At 44.5% G+C, this 16902-nt stretch overlaps 1 protein-coding gene and 1 pseudogene across 2 annotated transcripts in view; both read right to left on the bottom strand.

Annotated features, from left to right (window-relative positions):
• The window catches only part of FTSJ3 (FtsJ RNA 2'-O-methyltransferase 3), a 282573-nt gene that overhangs the window by 41428 nt on the left and 224243 nt on the right, over nucleotides 1-16902 (bottom strand). For both annotated transcript variants that reach the window (XM_063958469.1, XM_063958468.1), the window contains exons 16-20: nucleotides 12239-12323; nucleotides 10463-10646; nucleotides 10299-10384; nucleotides 9908-10010; nucleotides 9643-9826 (exon numbers count right to left, since the gene is read on the bottom strand). In XM_063958469.1, coding sequence (XP_063814539.1) covers nucleotides 9643-9826; nucleotides 9908-10010; nucleotides 10299-10384; nucleotides 10463-10646; nucleotides 12239-12323 — 642 coding nt within the window. The remainder of the gene's footprint in view (nucleotides 1-9642; nucleotides 9827-9907; nucleotides 10011-10298; nucleotides 10385-10462; nucleotides 10647-12238; nucleotides 12324-16902) is intronic.
• On the bottom strand, nucleotides 6309-6427 carry LOC134898403 (5S ribosomal RNA; annotated as a pseudogene).

The following is a 16902-nucleotide window of genomic DNA, read 5'->3' as shown; positions in this document are numbered from 1 at the left end:
CCAATCTGATATCCAAAAGGGTCTCCCCTTGTCCAGATGGGATGTCTGTAGCCACCAGGCTAATGACCTTCTTACTTCTATCGTAAGAACCAAAGTCTGTGTTTTTATCGTCTGATGCAACCCATTCCATTTGGCAAGAATCAGACGCTGCAGAGGCCTCGAGTGGAATTGTGCATACTCCACCATGTCGAATGTTAACACCATCAAACCCATCACACGCATTGCTGCATGAATGGATACCTTTTGACTTTGTAACAAGTCCTGAATCCTTGACTGAATCTTGGACATTTTGTTCAGAGGAAGAAATACTCTGAGCAATTCCTGCGTATGTGGCAGGATTAAAAGATCGTCGAGGTATGGAAATATTCTTATCCCCTGCTGGCGGAGATAAATTGCCATTATCACCATAATCTTGGTAAATACTCTGGGAGCTGTGGCTAACCCAAAAGATAGGGCCTGGAACTGAAAATGCTGTTGGAGGATAGCAAACCTGAGATAGCACTGATGGGACAGTGCTATAGGAACATGTAGGTAAGCATCCTGGATATCCAGGGATACCATATAATCCCCTGGCTCCATGGCCAAAATGATGGAACGTAACGTCTCCATGTGAAACCGAGGTAGCCAAATGTATTTATTCAGCACTTTGAGATTGAGAATGGGCTGAAATGACCCATTTGACTTCTTAACTAAAAACAGGTTGGAGTAAAAACCCCATCCTCGTTGTGCAGGAGGAACTGGAATGACTACTCCTGACTGAAGCAATTTCTGAACTGCTTCTAACAAAGCCATGGCCTTCGTCTCTACATGAGACGGGCTGGTACAAAAAAAACCTTCGAGGAGGGTGCTTCTTGAAGGCAAAAGCATTACCTAGAGATAATGCTTCCTGCACCCAGGGATCTGTTGTAGACTGCTGCCAGATCTGTGCAAACTGAAGAAGTCGTCCCCCACCCTGGGGCGCCCCAGGCGGAGGCCCGCACCATTAGGCTGATGATTTATTATCTGTTTTCCCAACTGCTCCTCTGTTAGCCCAATGCTTTCTAGTCTTACCAGACTTCTTGTATTGGGCCTGCTTGCCATCACTTTTTCCTTGAGACCGAAAGAGCCGAAAAGCCGGAACTTTAGGTTTGAAATTGTGTGTGGAAGGAAACTTGACCTTCTTGGAGTCTACTTCTGACTCAAGAATATCTGTCAATTCTTTACAAAAAAAGAATATTGCCAGAAAAGGGCAAAGATTCCAAAACCTTCTTAGATTCTGAATTAGCTTTCCGCGTACGTAGCCAAACTGCTTTGTGAGCAGCTATTGTTGAAGCTGATGCCCTGGAGGCACGAGTATCCATATCCAATGCTGCTTCTTCCAGGAACATTGCAGCCTGTTTTATATGAGCTATATGGGATTTTTGCTCTCTATAAGCTATACAAAAATCCCCCTCCAATGCATCAGTCCAGGCAGCCACTGCCTTTGCCATCCAAGCTGAAGCCATGGCTTGCCTTATGACTGCCCCAGACAGGGAAAAAATATTTTTTTAGAAAACCATCCATTTTCCTATCCGTGACATAATTTAATGTTGTTGAAGGCAAAGGTAATGTAGATTTTCGCACTAATCAAATATCTACTTTAGGCGCCATCTCTCTTTTTAAACAATCCCCAGATGGAAGAGGATAATTGGAATTCCATTACTTAGGAATTCTAAACTTCTTATTGGGCATAGCCCAAGCCTCTTCCATAATTTCCTGGAAACTCAGTCTTAGCTGTTTTGGGACGTTTAAACACAGGTACCTTGGTTTTTAACACAGGCTCTGCTGAATCCTCTAAGGATAGAATGTCTTTCATTGCTTTAATTAACTCAGCTATATCCACGGAGCTGAGACCTTCCTCCTCTTTGTATGCCGAAGTAGAATTAATTGAGCTTTCATCTTCCGATGAATCCTCTTCTGAATCATATGTAGCCTGTGAGGGTGAAGATTTAATTACCACCGCCTTATCAGCTTGTTTCTTTTGAGAAGCTGCTGCTGAAAATGATACACCTTAGGTGGGGAGCTGCATGTAAGGGTTAATAGTGTAACTTATTCCTGGCACAGGAGTTGGAGGAATTATCCGTTCAGCTATACTGGATAAAGTCTGTGCAAACATAGCCCAAGGTGGATCCATCTGCACCTGAATCTGCCTTGTATTTTTCATTAACCCCTGGTGAAAGCTAAAACAATTTACACACACCATCCTGAACCAGATCCTGAGAGGATAACACAGCTTTGCAAGACAAACATGATACGAGTGTTGGTGTTGCTGTGAGTGTACCATCCTCTCCTTTGCCGCTCTTAGACATGATAAAAAAAGCAACACTTCCACAGTGTACTACACAATTTGTGGCTGTAATCACTTTAAATTTCTTAAAGTGACATACGGTCTGACCCTACCCATGCACCAGCATTGAGGATCGGAATAAACAAACTGACAGAAATATAGTAACATCAGCAATCACACTAGCAGTCAGTCACATGTTATACACTAGTATAATAAGCAATATGAGAACATCATCAACTACATTTTAAGTAAGTAGAAGAACATATTACTGCATCATGTTTAACAGATCTAACGTATTCAGACGCAATGCGAAATATACGTTATGGTAAGAACTTACCGTTGATAACGGTATTTCTCCTATGTCCACAGGTTTCCACAGGATAACATTGGGATATGATGGAGCGACAGCGGATTGGCACCCAACGATCACAAGCTTTCTGGCCTCCCAGAATGCACCGGGCTCGTCCATATAATCCCGCCCACTGACTCAGTCAAATCAGTTGTTTCCAAAGCATTTAGGCAGGAGCATTATGTAGAACCCTATTCAGGCGAAAAACTCTCTTCCATGCAAAAGGGAAGAGTTTAGAGTATCAAGATTCTCAAATCAGGTGCATCAGAGTGGGATCCATGTGGAAACCTGTGGACAGAGGAGAAATACCGTTATCAACGGTAAGTTCTTACCATAACGTATATTTCTCCGGCAGGGTCCACAGGTTATCCACAGGATCACATTGGGACTTCCCAAAGCAATTTTTAGTGGTGGGGACGCTCTTGATTAAATAGGAGAACCTTACGCCCGAATTGAGCATCAGGAGAGGCAAAGATATCCCAGGCATAATGTCTGAATGAATGTGTTTATTGGAAGCCATGTGGCTGCCTTACATATCTGTTCTGCTCAAGCACAATATTGTGCTACCCATGAAAGACCTTCCTTACATGTAGAGTGAGCAGAGACATTAGCCGGGACAGGGAAACCAGCTTAAGAATACGCTTCTGAAATCGTAATTCGAAGCCATCTTGCTAGTGTCTGTTTAGTAGCAGGTCATCTCCTCTTGTGAAAACCGTAGAGGATGAAGAGAGAATTTGTCTTTCTAATGGCACTGGAACGATCCATGTAGATACTTAATGCCCGGACAACGTGGAATGTAGATCACCCCTTAGGAAGATACCCAGACCTAGTTCTGAGAACTACTGTACCTAGATAACATCAGAAAAGGAGATTAACATGACAGTACTCCTAAATCCGACACTCTTCTAGCTGATGCCATAGTCAGCCGAAGAGAACTTTTGCTGTCAACCATTTAAAATCCACTTTACTTAGTGGTTTAAACAGAACAACGTGACAGGCTATGAGGACTAGATTTAAATTCCCTAATCCTGTAGTAGGAAATAGGGAAGACTGAATGCGCAGCATTCCCTGGGAAAAAGTGCGCACATCCTGCAATTTGGCATTTTTTCTTTCGGAACCATACAGTCAATGCTGACACTTGTATTTCCAAGGAAGCCACTGCTAAACCTTTATCTATTCCTGTTTGAAGGAATGCTAAAACCCTGGAAACTGCAAGATTTCGGGTCTATACCTCTTTCAATGCACCAATGCATATAAGCTTGACATATTTGGTGATAAATATGAGTCAAGGAAGTTTTTCCTTGCTCTGAGCATTTGTGAGAATCCTCTGGACCTCAGTATATAGATTTCAAGAGCCACGCCATTAAACAGTTGATCCAGATATCTGTGATAATCAAGGACCCTATCTTAGTGTGGGCGTAGAGGAAACAGAAAAGGTATTCAACATTTTCTGCGGATCCCTGTACCAACGCCTTCTGGGCCAAGCCGGGGCTTAACAGAATCCCGGCATCTTTGTTGTATTTTCCTCACTATCCTAAGTAACAGAATGATTTGAGAAACACCTAAGAGAAATAAAATTCCCCTTAAAAAGACATCCACAAAGATCACTTCCTTTGTTACTGACCTGATTATGGCTTTTGTTGTTCAGATGGGACACCATGAGAATTATCTCTGGCCAAGTCCATCTGTCTACCAGAGTCTGAAACGACTTTAGGGTGCAAAAGCCCATTCATTTACCTGAATGACGTGTCGACTGAGAAATCAGCTCTTGAGTTTAGGACTTCTGGAACAAACCCTGCGGACAAGGCTGGAAGATGGAGTTCTACACACTTTAGTATGTGATTTACCTCCTTTCTTGCTCATTATCTACGTGTTCCTCTCTGAAAGTTGAGGTACACTACTGCTATTTCCTTGTCCTTGCGGATCTGGACCGATCTTTCTTTAGGAATGTCCCATGCCTAAATCAGGACCCAGTATAGGGCCTGAAGTGCTAAAAGATTTATTAGCAGGCACCTTTCTTCTGTGGTCCATAATCCCCGGAATCATAATTTTCCGGATAATGGTCCCCATAGCCGTGAAGACTTGTATTTGTTGTCAGGATTTCCCCACCTGATATCCAAAAAGAAAAAGGTATCCTCTGATCTACATGGAATGTTTGTAGCACCCAGGCTACCTCTTACCGATTTTTTTCCAGTACCACGTACTTGTTTGTGTACTGTCCATCTGGCCCACCTACACCACGTGGTATTCACAGATGGTCTTGCCCTCGGAGAATTTAACCAGGTACAACACTGCTTAACTTCCAACATCATTGAGATTAGACATATCCAGTGTGATGCGGCCGAAGATGAAGATGCTGAAAAAGCTTTGAGTGGAATTATGCCCACTCCATCATGTGTATTGTTAACACCATCAAACCCATCATTCGCATTGCTGCGTGAATTGATCTTGTTTGACATTGTAACCACTCTCCTAGCTTTGCCTTGGATATCTTGTTCCGAGGTAATTACTTCCTGCAAACTCGAATTCAGTATAGCCCCACCGTGAGTTATGTTATGGAACCAGAGATGATCACATTTATTAACCACCCGTGCCTCTGCAGACAAGTTATTTGTATGTTGTAGACGACACAGCACCTTTCTTGTATTTGTGTCCGGATAGGAAGGTGGTCAAGGTATGGCAATTTTCTTAACCTCTACTAACGGTGATAAATTGCCATAATCATTTTGGTAAATCTGTGGCTGTGGCTAACCCAAAGGGTAAGGCCTAACTGAAATTTTGATGAAGGATGGTAAACCTTGAGAAAACACAAATGGATAGTGTTATAGGAGCCTTAAGGTAAGATTCCCGACTTATCCAGGAATAGCATATAATATATTGGCTCCCCACCCAACTATGGAGTTGCCTCCACGTGAACCGTGTTACCCAAACTTCTCTGTTTTTGAAATTGAAAATGGGGCGAGGGATTGTTTTTGACCCAGGTGGGAATAAACCCCCCGATTGTGCATGGGTTACTGGAATGACTATTCCTGACAAAACATTTTCTGAATTGCTACATGCCAATCCCTCGCCTACGTCTCTACCAGAGATGGGCTGAGACTGAAACCTTTTAGGAGAATGGTTCCAGCAGGGAAAGTATAACCTTAGAAATACTGCTTCTTGCACCCAGGCATCTATCTGTAGATTGCTATCAAATCTAGGCAAACTGAAGAAGTCGCCCCTTATCCTTCTGAAATCCGCTAGAAGGAAACCCACATCATAATGCTGATGGCCTCTGGTTTGGAAGCTGGCCTCTGGTTGCCTTTGCTTCTTTGCCTTACCAAACTTTATTGTATTGGGGCTGTTACGTTCCTTTATGACCGACAAAGCCGAACCAGATCCCTAGACTTGGGGTTATATGTGGAAGGAAACGTGACCTTCGTGGAGTCTGTTTCTGACTCTGGAATAACTTAACTCAAACAAACTTCCAGCCAAGGCAAAAAATTCCAGAAGCTTCTTAGATTCTGAATCAGCTTCCCCTGTATGTGAACCAAACTGTTCTTGAACAGCGATTGTTATGCTGATGCCCTGGAACATTAGTGTCCATATGACCTATATGGGATTCTTACTCCCTTGCAGGTGCTGAAACCTGTCTTCCAGTACCTCAGCCCAATGTACCTACAGCACCTGGTATTTCAAGGTGGTCTCCCCTCCAAGAACTAACCAGGCCTAACACTGCTTAGCTTCCAAAATCTAGTGAGATTGGGCCTATCCAGTGTGGTGTAGCCATAGATTTCAAGGTGAAGTCCTGGCTGTCCTTATGACTGCCTCAGACAAAGACAATATGGTCTTAATCTTTTGATGGCAGAGGCCCTATAGATTTTTGCATTATCAAATGATATGCATATCTGTTTTGGGAGGCACTTCCCTATTTTTAACCGTCACTAGTTTTAAAAAGATATTGGAATCCCATTTACCGAGCATTCTACTTTATTGGGTATAACCCAAACCTTTTTCCTGAATTCTGCCCTCGTACAGTGGCTGTTATTGACCCAGGTTGGTCTTTTGGGACGTTTAAGCAGAAGTGCCTTATTTTTTACCCCAGGCTCTGCTGCCTCTATTGACAGACTACCCTATTTTTGCTCTCCTTTATTCAGCTTATTTACTTAGCCGATCTCTTTTACCTGTTCACCATATGCTGAAGTAGAGTATATAGAGCTTTTCATCGTCTGATGATTATCATGTGTAGCCTGGGAAGTCGATAATTTATTTACATTTGATCATCAGCTTGTCTTATTCGAGACGCTGTTGGAGATATACCACAATCAGTGAGCAGCATGTGTTAATAATGTAAGAATTAACATTTTAGCTAAACTGTACCAGGTCTATGCAAACATCCCTCAATGGGTCTATCTATACCTGATGTAATCAGGAATGTATTATGCTAAACAGCAAATCATTTTTACACATAACCATCCTGTACCAGATCATTGAGGATAATACAGTTTTTTTGCCAAACATATATGAGTGTTTTTGTTAGTGTATGCCGCCCTTAGACATAATAAATACTCAGCACTTTCACAGTGTACTACACAATTTGTGACTGTAATCACATTTCTCTAAAGTGATGTGTGTGACCCTACCCATGCACCTGCATTAAGGATCAGAAGTATCAACCGACAATCACTATTATTAAGTCAGCATCACACTAGCAGTCAGTCACATATTATACACACACATATATATATATATATATATATATATATATACACACACACACATACATCATATGAGCAGATTATCAACTACAAACATCTCAAAGCATGTAGGAGTACATATAACTGAATTCTGTTCTATACAGATCTTTAAAGTATTCAGACGCATTGCGAAGAAAACCACAGTATTGTACATAAAACTAATATGCAATAGGCACTAAAGTTAACTATTCATACAAACAAAAGTAAATAGAATTTTAGTGCTGTATAACCCGTACTCAGTAGAGTGGGATACAGGGAGACTTACCCCACTTCCAGGATCGATCAATAAGTTAGCGAACGCTGAGTGGATCCAGACGCTACTAGGGTACACTGCCGCTCCGGTCATTACTTGTGGACACAGATGCTCAGTGAACGTTAGTGCATGCAGACGCTCATGTCTGCGACCCAGTCTCTTAGCGGTAAATCTTAGTGTATACAGACGCAGAGCCTATGCTGCAACTGAGTCCCCTCGTGGTAGAGTCTGAGACGGAAGTGAGGCAATCGGTTCATGGCGGGAGACGCACGGTAACTGGTTATGAACTGGGAGGAGGGTGGACCAGGAGAGCGTCTGACTCCCCACTGTTGACATCAACCCTAGGGATCACAGCCTCAACTAATCCTGGCGCCTTATGATCCCTAAAGCCTAGCGCTAGAGAACCCCTGGTGGTGGCGCGCCGGCTACTGTTTGCTCCTCCCAAAACAGTGCAGCTGTGTTCGTATTCCCCTTCTAAACGGAACCAATGCCTTACCTTCTCCCCGTGCTCCGGCCACAGCCTGGTAACGTCTGCTGTACCTGCTAGTAATATCCGACACAAACGCCCGTCGAGACAGCACTTGTACCGCGGGTAAGCGTTGTTGCGACTCGGCGGAGAGTTGTTGGAGCGACTCTTTCCAATATGCGTGTAAGACGCTGTTAAGAAAGATCACTCAAAAAACATAGAAAGATTATAAAAATAAATCAAATAAAGCTTAGTGCTGCCAAACACAGCAGCCCTGTGACCATGGTCCGGCTCCTGCCGCACCAAACAAAAAACTGATTTGGCTGAGTCAGTGGGCGGGATTATATGGACGAGCCCGGTGCATTCTGGGAGACCAGAAAGCCTGTGATCGTTTAGTGCCAATCCGCTGTCGCTCCATCATATCCCAATGTTATCCTGTGGATAACCTGTGGACCCTGCCGAAGAAAGAAACAGTAGTAAATGTATACAAACTCATATGCAATAGGCACTAATCTAACTATTCGTACTCAAAGGGTAGATAGAGACTTAGTGATGTATAACCTATACTCAGTAGAGTGGGATACAGAGAGACTCACCTCGCTTCCAAGACCGATCAATACGTTAGCGAACGCTGAGTGGATCCAGATGCTACTAGTGTACACTGCCACTCCATGAACCTATAGTGAACACAGACGCTCAGTGAACACGGACGCACCAGTCACACAGCCGCCTATGCTGCGACTGGGTCCCCTACGTGTACAGCGTCTGAGGCGGAAGTGGGAAACAGTTCATGGCGGGAGACTCGGAGGAAACTGGTCATGAACCGCGGGAAGGGGCGACCAGGAGAGCGTCTGACTCCCCACTGCTGACTTCAACCCAAGGGATCGCAGCCTCATAGTATTCCTGGAGCCTCTGATCCCTAAGGCCTAGCGCTGGTGCACCCGAGGTGGCAGCTGCATCAGCTACTGTTTGGTGGTCTCCACCCAAAACAGTGCCCCTTCTAGGCGGAACCGATGCCTTACCTTCACCCCGTGCTACGGCCACAGCCTGGTAACCTCTGCTGGACCTGCTAGTATATCAGACACAGATGCCCGTCAAAACAGCACTGTATTGTGGGTAAGCGTTGTCGTGACCCGGCGGAGAGTTGTTGGAGCGACTCTTTCTAAGGTACGCATAAGACGCTTTTAAGAAAGATTACTCAAAAAAAAATAGTAAGGCTATAAAAATAAAATAAGAAAGTTTAGGGCTGCTAAAAACCAGCAGCCCTCTGACCATGGTCAAGCTCCTGCTGCACCAAACAAAAAACTGGAGGCGGGGATATATGGATGGGCCCTTTGCATGCTGGGAGGCCGGAAAAGCTTTGACCGATTGGTGCAAACTAGGTGTCACTTCATCATATCTCATTGTTATCCTGTGGATAACCTGTGGACCCTGCCGGAGAAATGCAAGATTATTCTTTCTCCACTTCCCACGGTGCTGATTTTTTATACTCTCCTCATTGTCCAATACTTCCCCACCCATGCAAGGCCTCACCCTTCTCCGTTTTCGGGCCTTTGCTTCCGCCACTTTCTTGATTGGTCGAGCATTGAGCTCCTGCTGCCTCTTGCGATATTCATCCATCATTTGGCGGTCTACAGGAATCTGAACAATCCTATGTTTCCGTTCCTCTAAAGCAAACCAATCTGGGAGCTCATCTTCATTTTCATTGAAGGAACGCCTATTAAAGGGAACAGGAAATGAGGATGAAATAGCGTGTATATATCACACATTCCGAGGGCTGTCAAAAAAAAGTACCAACTTGTTAAAAGACTTGTCTATCAGTTCCCGAGTAGCTTTCTTAGATGTGGCAATGACTGTTCCAAGACAAAGACCTTCTGGGTCCAAAACACGAGATCGCTTAACTGAAAAGATAGAATGTGACTATTTACAATGCAGATTGTGTCTGTGATTGTATGATTCAAAGATGTATGTGCAGATCAATCGACACGACAATGGTCAAAGTGAAATAAGCCGCAGCGTCATTTGTAGGCAGGGGTGATGACAATTAATAGGCTAGGGTCTGCGTCTGACACATTTTTCCTAAGTTGTGCTGCACAACTACACCGGACATCCCAAGTAACAATTTCTGTGTGGGAAATTCCTTGACGTGCCGTTTTTATTATGATAATTTGAATATCTAAAAGAATTACCTGCCCGTTCTACTGGAACCACTTCAAATTCGTCTTTCTCCTCGTCCGTTTTTTTTCCTAGCTTTCTCTTCATCGATTTAATATCCCTGGAAGAAGAAAGCTACAAAATGTAACATGACCAGATCATTTTTCTAGACAGCACATAGGATCTCCAGCTGACTTACGTCTCATCCTCACTGCTGTCAGAGTCACTGGAGTCTACGATGGTGGGAGGCCGGTTAGACGCATCAGAGCCTGTAGGACGACCAGATGCTTGTTTGGGGCTCGTCTCTGAAATAGTTTCTTCAGTGTTTTGGGCTGATTGGATGGTTTTCTCATTTTTCTTGTTCTTCCCCTTTGGCTTTTTCCCTGTAAAATGACAGCAGTGGTGAAACTGTGGAAATTATTCAACTAAAATATCACCTGTCCAATATCTTAAATAGACCAAATTGATGGGATATCACTTTCCAGCAGCTTCATGGCTCCAAAGTAGTCATTCTAACTGGGAAATAAAGTGTCATGTTGGAAGAAGATAGGCCAAGCTCCTGGCTACTACAAAAGCCTGAGGGAGCAGTGCAATTTTAGGTAATGATTCTGCTACTCAAGATCTGTATGTCCAGGGCAAGGGCTCACTATTAACATTCCATTAAAAAATAGATCTGTTGTATGAGAAAACAGCATTTTTATACTTCAGTTAAATCTTTTTTTCTTTCACTGGGAACACAGAGCCCCCCTACACCCAATTAGATCCAGCACTTCTGTTTATCATAGATGATGCTCCCCTTCCCCCAAAGAAGTGATGATGCTATTCCTCATTCTCCGTTTATGTTTCTTTCTGGTGTCAAAGTCGAAAATATTACACTCCGTAGCCTCTGTGCGTGCGCGCTTTCTCCGTGTGTATGCATACACGCATTGGCGCGTGGTATGAGTATATACGGTAGCATACGCATTCGCACAGAAAAGCTACAAAGACATATTCAATTCATATAGTGCACAATTTACACAGTCTCCACACACATTGCTAGCAAGTTACATTTACTCAAAGGGCAGAACAATAGAGATTATCCAGCTTTACAGGATGTAAGGGGACAGAACAAGGTTAGGACTTCATGTTTGGTTTCAAGATGTGCAGTATTGTGAGATCTATGTTACGGTTGTTATGTGCAGTTAATCGCATGTTTCTGCGCATAGATATGCACAGAATTGTAATATTCATAAATACTGTAAATACTGTACTCATGATATTCGGCGGGAACCCGGTGGTGGAGACCTGCAAGCACACCTGGACCAAGCATCGCCCACTCATTCAAACCAACCTATGACCACTCATGTACTTTAAATGACCTGCCCCATGACCTATGGAAGAAGAGCTTACATTACCTTTTGCATTGTATTTGGACCCATTGTATAAAAGAGAGGCTTCCTGACCAGGCTCAGGCTATTCTCTGAAGGTCATCTTGCTAAGACTGACTGAGACCTTGATCCGGGAGCGCTAGTGAACAAACGTATGTACTATTGGTTGTAGCTCTTCTCTGTAATATTGTTCTATTTTCTACTTGAGTAAATGTTGTTGATGCGTTGGACCACAACATAACATTTAACTACTGGTGTCGCATTCCATTCTTGTTTGGGGAACAAGCCACACGTGTCGCTGCATTGTGCGCATAGCGTGATGGCGTGTATATGCAACGTGCATACACATTGTAGGGGTTTCTTGTTTACATTTAGCAGCCGCAGCGGCCCGAACCACAGTGTGATTAGGTATTGCTCTTCCTTGAAAGTAAATCAAAACTTTACACTGGTTCTGTCCTGCAGGGCTTGGATACATAGAATAATCAAGTTCAGTAAAGGAAAAGGGTATAGAAGAGAGTGGAACATAAAATGTTTTGTGAACTCGGCATCAGCAACAAAGCAGTTCTCCTGTGTAACATACTCCCACGTGCCATCCCTTTGCCGCTTACCTATTTTGGTCTCCTGTAAAATCTTGGTCTGCTTAATTTCCATCTCCTCATCTGCATCAGAATGCAGCACAGAGGAGAAGATGCCCTGAAATAAAGCACATGGAAAGGTTAAACAGATTTTCAATAGAACTCAGATGGCATCTCCCTCCTTACTTCCCTCGATCTGGTGTTTATTAATTAAGCACCATGTAATCTACCAAAGGGGGGCAGGCAAAAGTGCCTGCAGGGCCCATCAGATTAACCAATAGCTGGACCGGTGAGCAGCCTTTGTGAGCAATTGTTTTAGTTTTTTTTATAGATGTTCTAGCCTACACTTTATTTTCAGTTTTCAGTGGATGTACCATGTACATTATGGGTAACATAATGCGGGCAGATAATAGGATTTTAATTATCTACCGGTAAATCCTTTTCTCGTAGAACGTAGAGGATGCTGGGGTCCACATTAGTACTGTGGGGTATAGACGGGTCCACTAAGAGCCACCAGCACTTTAAGAGTTTGAGAGTATGGGCTGGCTCCTCCCTCTATGCCCCTCCTACCAGACTCAGTCTAGAAACTGTGCACGAGTAGACCGACAACTTTGAGAGAACTTCGAGAGAAGGATTTTACACAGATATTGGCGAGATTCACAACAGCTCACACACAAGGCAAAACCAAGCTAACTAGCTTGAAACATCAGCAACGGCTGAAGAATATTACTTAAGAAAGTAACAAAACAGTACTCAACCAAAAACTAAGAAGTACTGAAATAAGTAACCACTGCAGGATCACAAAGCGCTGGGCGGGCGCCCAGCATCCTCTACGGACTACGAGAAAAGGATTTACCGGTAATTCAAATTATATTTTCTCTTACGTCCTAGAGGATGCTGGGGTCCACATTAGTACCATGGGAATGTACCAAAGCTTCTAAAATGGGAGGGAGAGCGTGGAGGCTCCTGCAGAACTGATTGACCAAACTTCAGGTCCTCAGTGGCTAAGGTATCGAACTTGCAGATCTTTGCAAACGTGTTCGACGCTGACCAAGTAGCCGCTCGGCAAAGCTGTAAAGCCGAGACACCCCGGGCAGCCGCCCAGGAAGAACCCACCTTACGAGTAGAGTGGACCTTAACAGACTTAAGACACGGCAATCCTGCCGTAGAATATGCATGCTGGATAGTGAACATGATCCAGCGAGAGATCATCTGCTTAGAAGCAGGACACCCAAGTTTCTTGGGATCATCCAGGACAAACAGAGTCTGATTTTCTGTGACGAGTAGTCCTCTTCACATAGATTTTCAGAGCCCTTACAACATCCAAGGACTTTGATGAAATTGAGTCAGTAGCAACTGGCACCACGAAAGGTTGGTTGACATTAAATGCCGACACAACTTTCAGAAGGAACTGCGGACGTGTCCAGAGCTCATGGAAGATCAAGTAGGGGCTCTTACAAGACAAAGCCCCCAGCTCCGACAGAAGCTAAGGCCAACAAAGAGACAGCCTTCCACGTCCTTTCATGACCTCAACTTTCTGAAGAGACTCGAACCAATCCGATTCGAGAACTGCAGCACCACGTTAAGATCCCACGGCACAAAAAGAGGCTGAATGTGCCTAACCCCTTTCAAAAAAGTCTGAACCTCCGGAAGGGAAGATAACTGTTTCTGGAAGAAAATAGATAGGGCCAAAATCTGGACCTTTACGGATCCCAACCTCAGGCCCATATCCACACCTGCTTGCAGGAAGAGAAACCGCCCCAGTTGAAACTCCACCATAGGAAACTTCTTGGACTCACACCAAGATACATATATTTCCCAAATACGATGGTAATGTTTATACGGTACTCCTGTCCTAGCCTGTATCAGGGTAGGAATAACCTTGTTTGGAATGCCCTTCTGAGCTAATATCTGGCGTTCAAAATCCATGCCGTCAAACGTAGCCGTGCTAAGTCTTGATAAGCGAACGGCCCCTTCTGCAGCAGGTCCTCCCGAAGAGGAAGAGGCCTAGGCTCTTCTAGAAGTAGATCCAGAAGGTCCGCATACCAAGCACTTCTTGGCCAGTCCGGAGCAATGAGGATTACCTGAACTCTTGTTCTCCTTATGAGTTTTAGAACTCTTGGAATGAGTGGAAGTGGAGAAGACATGTAGACAGACTGGATCACCCACGGAGTCACTAGGGAATCCACCGGCACGGCTTGTGGGTCCCTTGACCTGGAACAATACCGCCGAAGATTCTTGTTGAGACGAGAGGCCATCATGTCTATTTGAGGTACACCCCAAAGATCTGTTACCTCCGTGAACACCTCCAGATGGAGGCCCCACTCTCCTGGATGGAGATCGTGTCTGCTGAGGAAGTCCGCTTCCCAGTTGACTAATCCCGGAATGAAGATTGCTGACAGCGCCAACGCTCGTTTTTCTGCTCATGGGGATGATTCTTGTTACCTCTGACATTGCAGCTCTGCTCTTCGTTCTGCCCTGTCGGTTTATGTAAGCCACTGTCATTACATTGTCCGACTGCACTTGAATGACACGATCTCGCAGAAGATGGGCCGCTTGGAGAAGACTTAGTTCCCAAATGTTTATTGGTAGGCTGGATTCCAGGTTTGACCACCTTCCTTGGAAGGTTTCCCCCTGAGTGACTGTGCACCAGTCTCAGAGACTTACATGCGTGGTTAGAAGGATCCAGTCCTGAATCCCCAACCTGCGGCCCTCCAGAAGGTGAGTATTCTCTGGTGCATGTATAGAGGAGATCCCGACCACTTGTCCAGGATATTCAGTTGGAAGGGCAGAGCATGAAACATTCCATACTGTAGAGCCTCATAAGAGGCCATCACCTTCCCCAGAAGGCGAATGCACTGATGAACCGAAACCCCGGCTGGCTTCAGTACATCCCGGACCATTGTTCGTATCTCCAATGCTTTCCCCTTCCCCCGGAAGACACACCCTCTGCAGTTCTATGTCGAGGATCAATCCCAGAAAAGACAACCCCCTGGTCGGTTCCAAATGTGATTTTGAAAGATTCAGGATCCAACCGTGTTCCGTGAGCAGATGAGTCATGAGAACAATGGACTGCAACAACCTCTCCCTGGGCAATGCCTTTGTCAGCAGATCGTCCAGATAATAGGATTTGAATACCTACCGGTAAAACCTTTTCTCTTAGTCCGTAGAGGATGCTGGGGACACTTCAAGAACCATGGGGTATAGACGGGATCCGCAGGAGACATGGGCACTTTAAGACTTTCAAATGGTGTGACCTGGCTCCTCTCTCTATGCCCATCCTCCAGACTCCAGTTTAAAGAACTGTGCCCAGGAAGACAGACATTTCGAGGAAAGGATTTATTGTTAAATCATGGTGAGCATTTTACCAGCTCACACCTTAAGCATGCCACAGAACGTGGCATTGAACAGAACACATGCCAACAGCATGAAGAATATGCAGCAATATGCTGACAAAAATCGTAACACAACCTGTGTGTAACCACAACCAATAACTGCAGATACAGTACGCATTGGGATGGGCGCCCAGCATCCTCTACGGACTAAGAGAAAAGGATTTACCGGTAGGTATTAAAATCCTATTTTCTCATACATCCTAGAGCATGCTGGAGACACTTCAAGAACCATGGGGTTATACCAAAGCTCTAAAACGGGCGGAAGAGTGCGAATGACTCTGCAGTACCAAATGACCAATATGAGGTCAACCTTGGCCAAGGTATTAAAACTGCAAAACTTAGCCCAAATATTTGCTTAATAGCTGCAAAGATGCAATGCCGAAAGTCTACGGTCAACCGCCCCGGATGAGCCCACCTTTCTAGTAGAATGGGCCTTCACCTATTTCGGTAACGGCAATCCTGCCGTGAGATGAGCATGCTGAACCGTACCACAGATCCAGCGCACAACGGTCTGCTTGGAAGCAGGACACCCAACCTTGTTGGGAGCAAACAGGACAAACAGAGCCTGTGTTCCTAAACGGAGCCGTCCTGGCGACATAAATTTTCAAAACTCTGACCACATGCAGAGACTTCGATTCAACGAAGGTGACCGTAGCCACCGGCACCACAAAAGTTGGTACATGTGGAAAGAAGAAACCACCTTTGGTAGAAAATGTTGACGAGTTTCCAACTCTGCTCTATCTTCATGAAAGAGCAAATAAGGTCTCTTGTGAGACCACACCGCTAATTCAGACACTCGCCTTGCGTATGCCAAGGTCAACCTGACGACCACTTTACAAGTGAGGAATTTCACTCTGTCTTACATAAAGGTTCAAACCAATGTGATTTAAGGAACTGCAACAACCCATTAAGATTCCCTGGTCTCACAGGGGCACAAAAAAAGAGGTTGGATGTGCACTCTCTTCACGACAGTCTGAACTTCTGACAAGGAGTCCAACTGATTCAGAAAGAAAAACCGATAAGGCCGATTTTAATCGTTGAAAATTCTGGCGTAGGAGTCTTCTTGGATTCACACCAAGAAACCTATTTTCTCCAAAACCGGTAGTAATGTTAAGACATTACCCCTTTTCTAGTCTGAATAAGTGTGGGAACTACTTCCGTGGGAATACCCTTACGGACCAGGATCTGGAGTTCAACCTCCATGTCATCAAACGTGGCCGCGGTAAGTCCTAATACACGCATGGCCCCTGTTGCATACTGTACATGTGGTAGATCCATCCGGTAACACACTGCCACAGACTT

This window comes from Pseudophryne corroboree, chromosome 3 (genome assembly GCF_028390025.1).
Source record: "Pseudophryne corroboree isolate aPseCor3 chromosome 3, aPseCor3.hap2, whole genome shotgun sequence".
In the NCBI taxonomy this organism is placed as follows: domain Eukaryota; kingdom Metazoa; phylum Chordata; class Amphibia; order Anura; family Myobatrachidae; genus Pseudophryne; species Pseudophryne corroboree.
The sequence above is the reverse complement of the archived record's forward strand: the minus strand, read 5'-3'. Positions and strand labels throughout refer to the sequence as shown.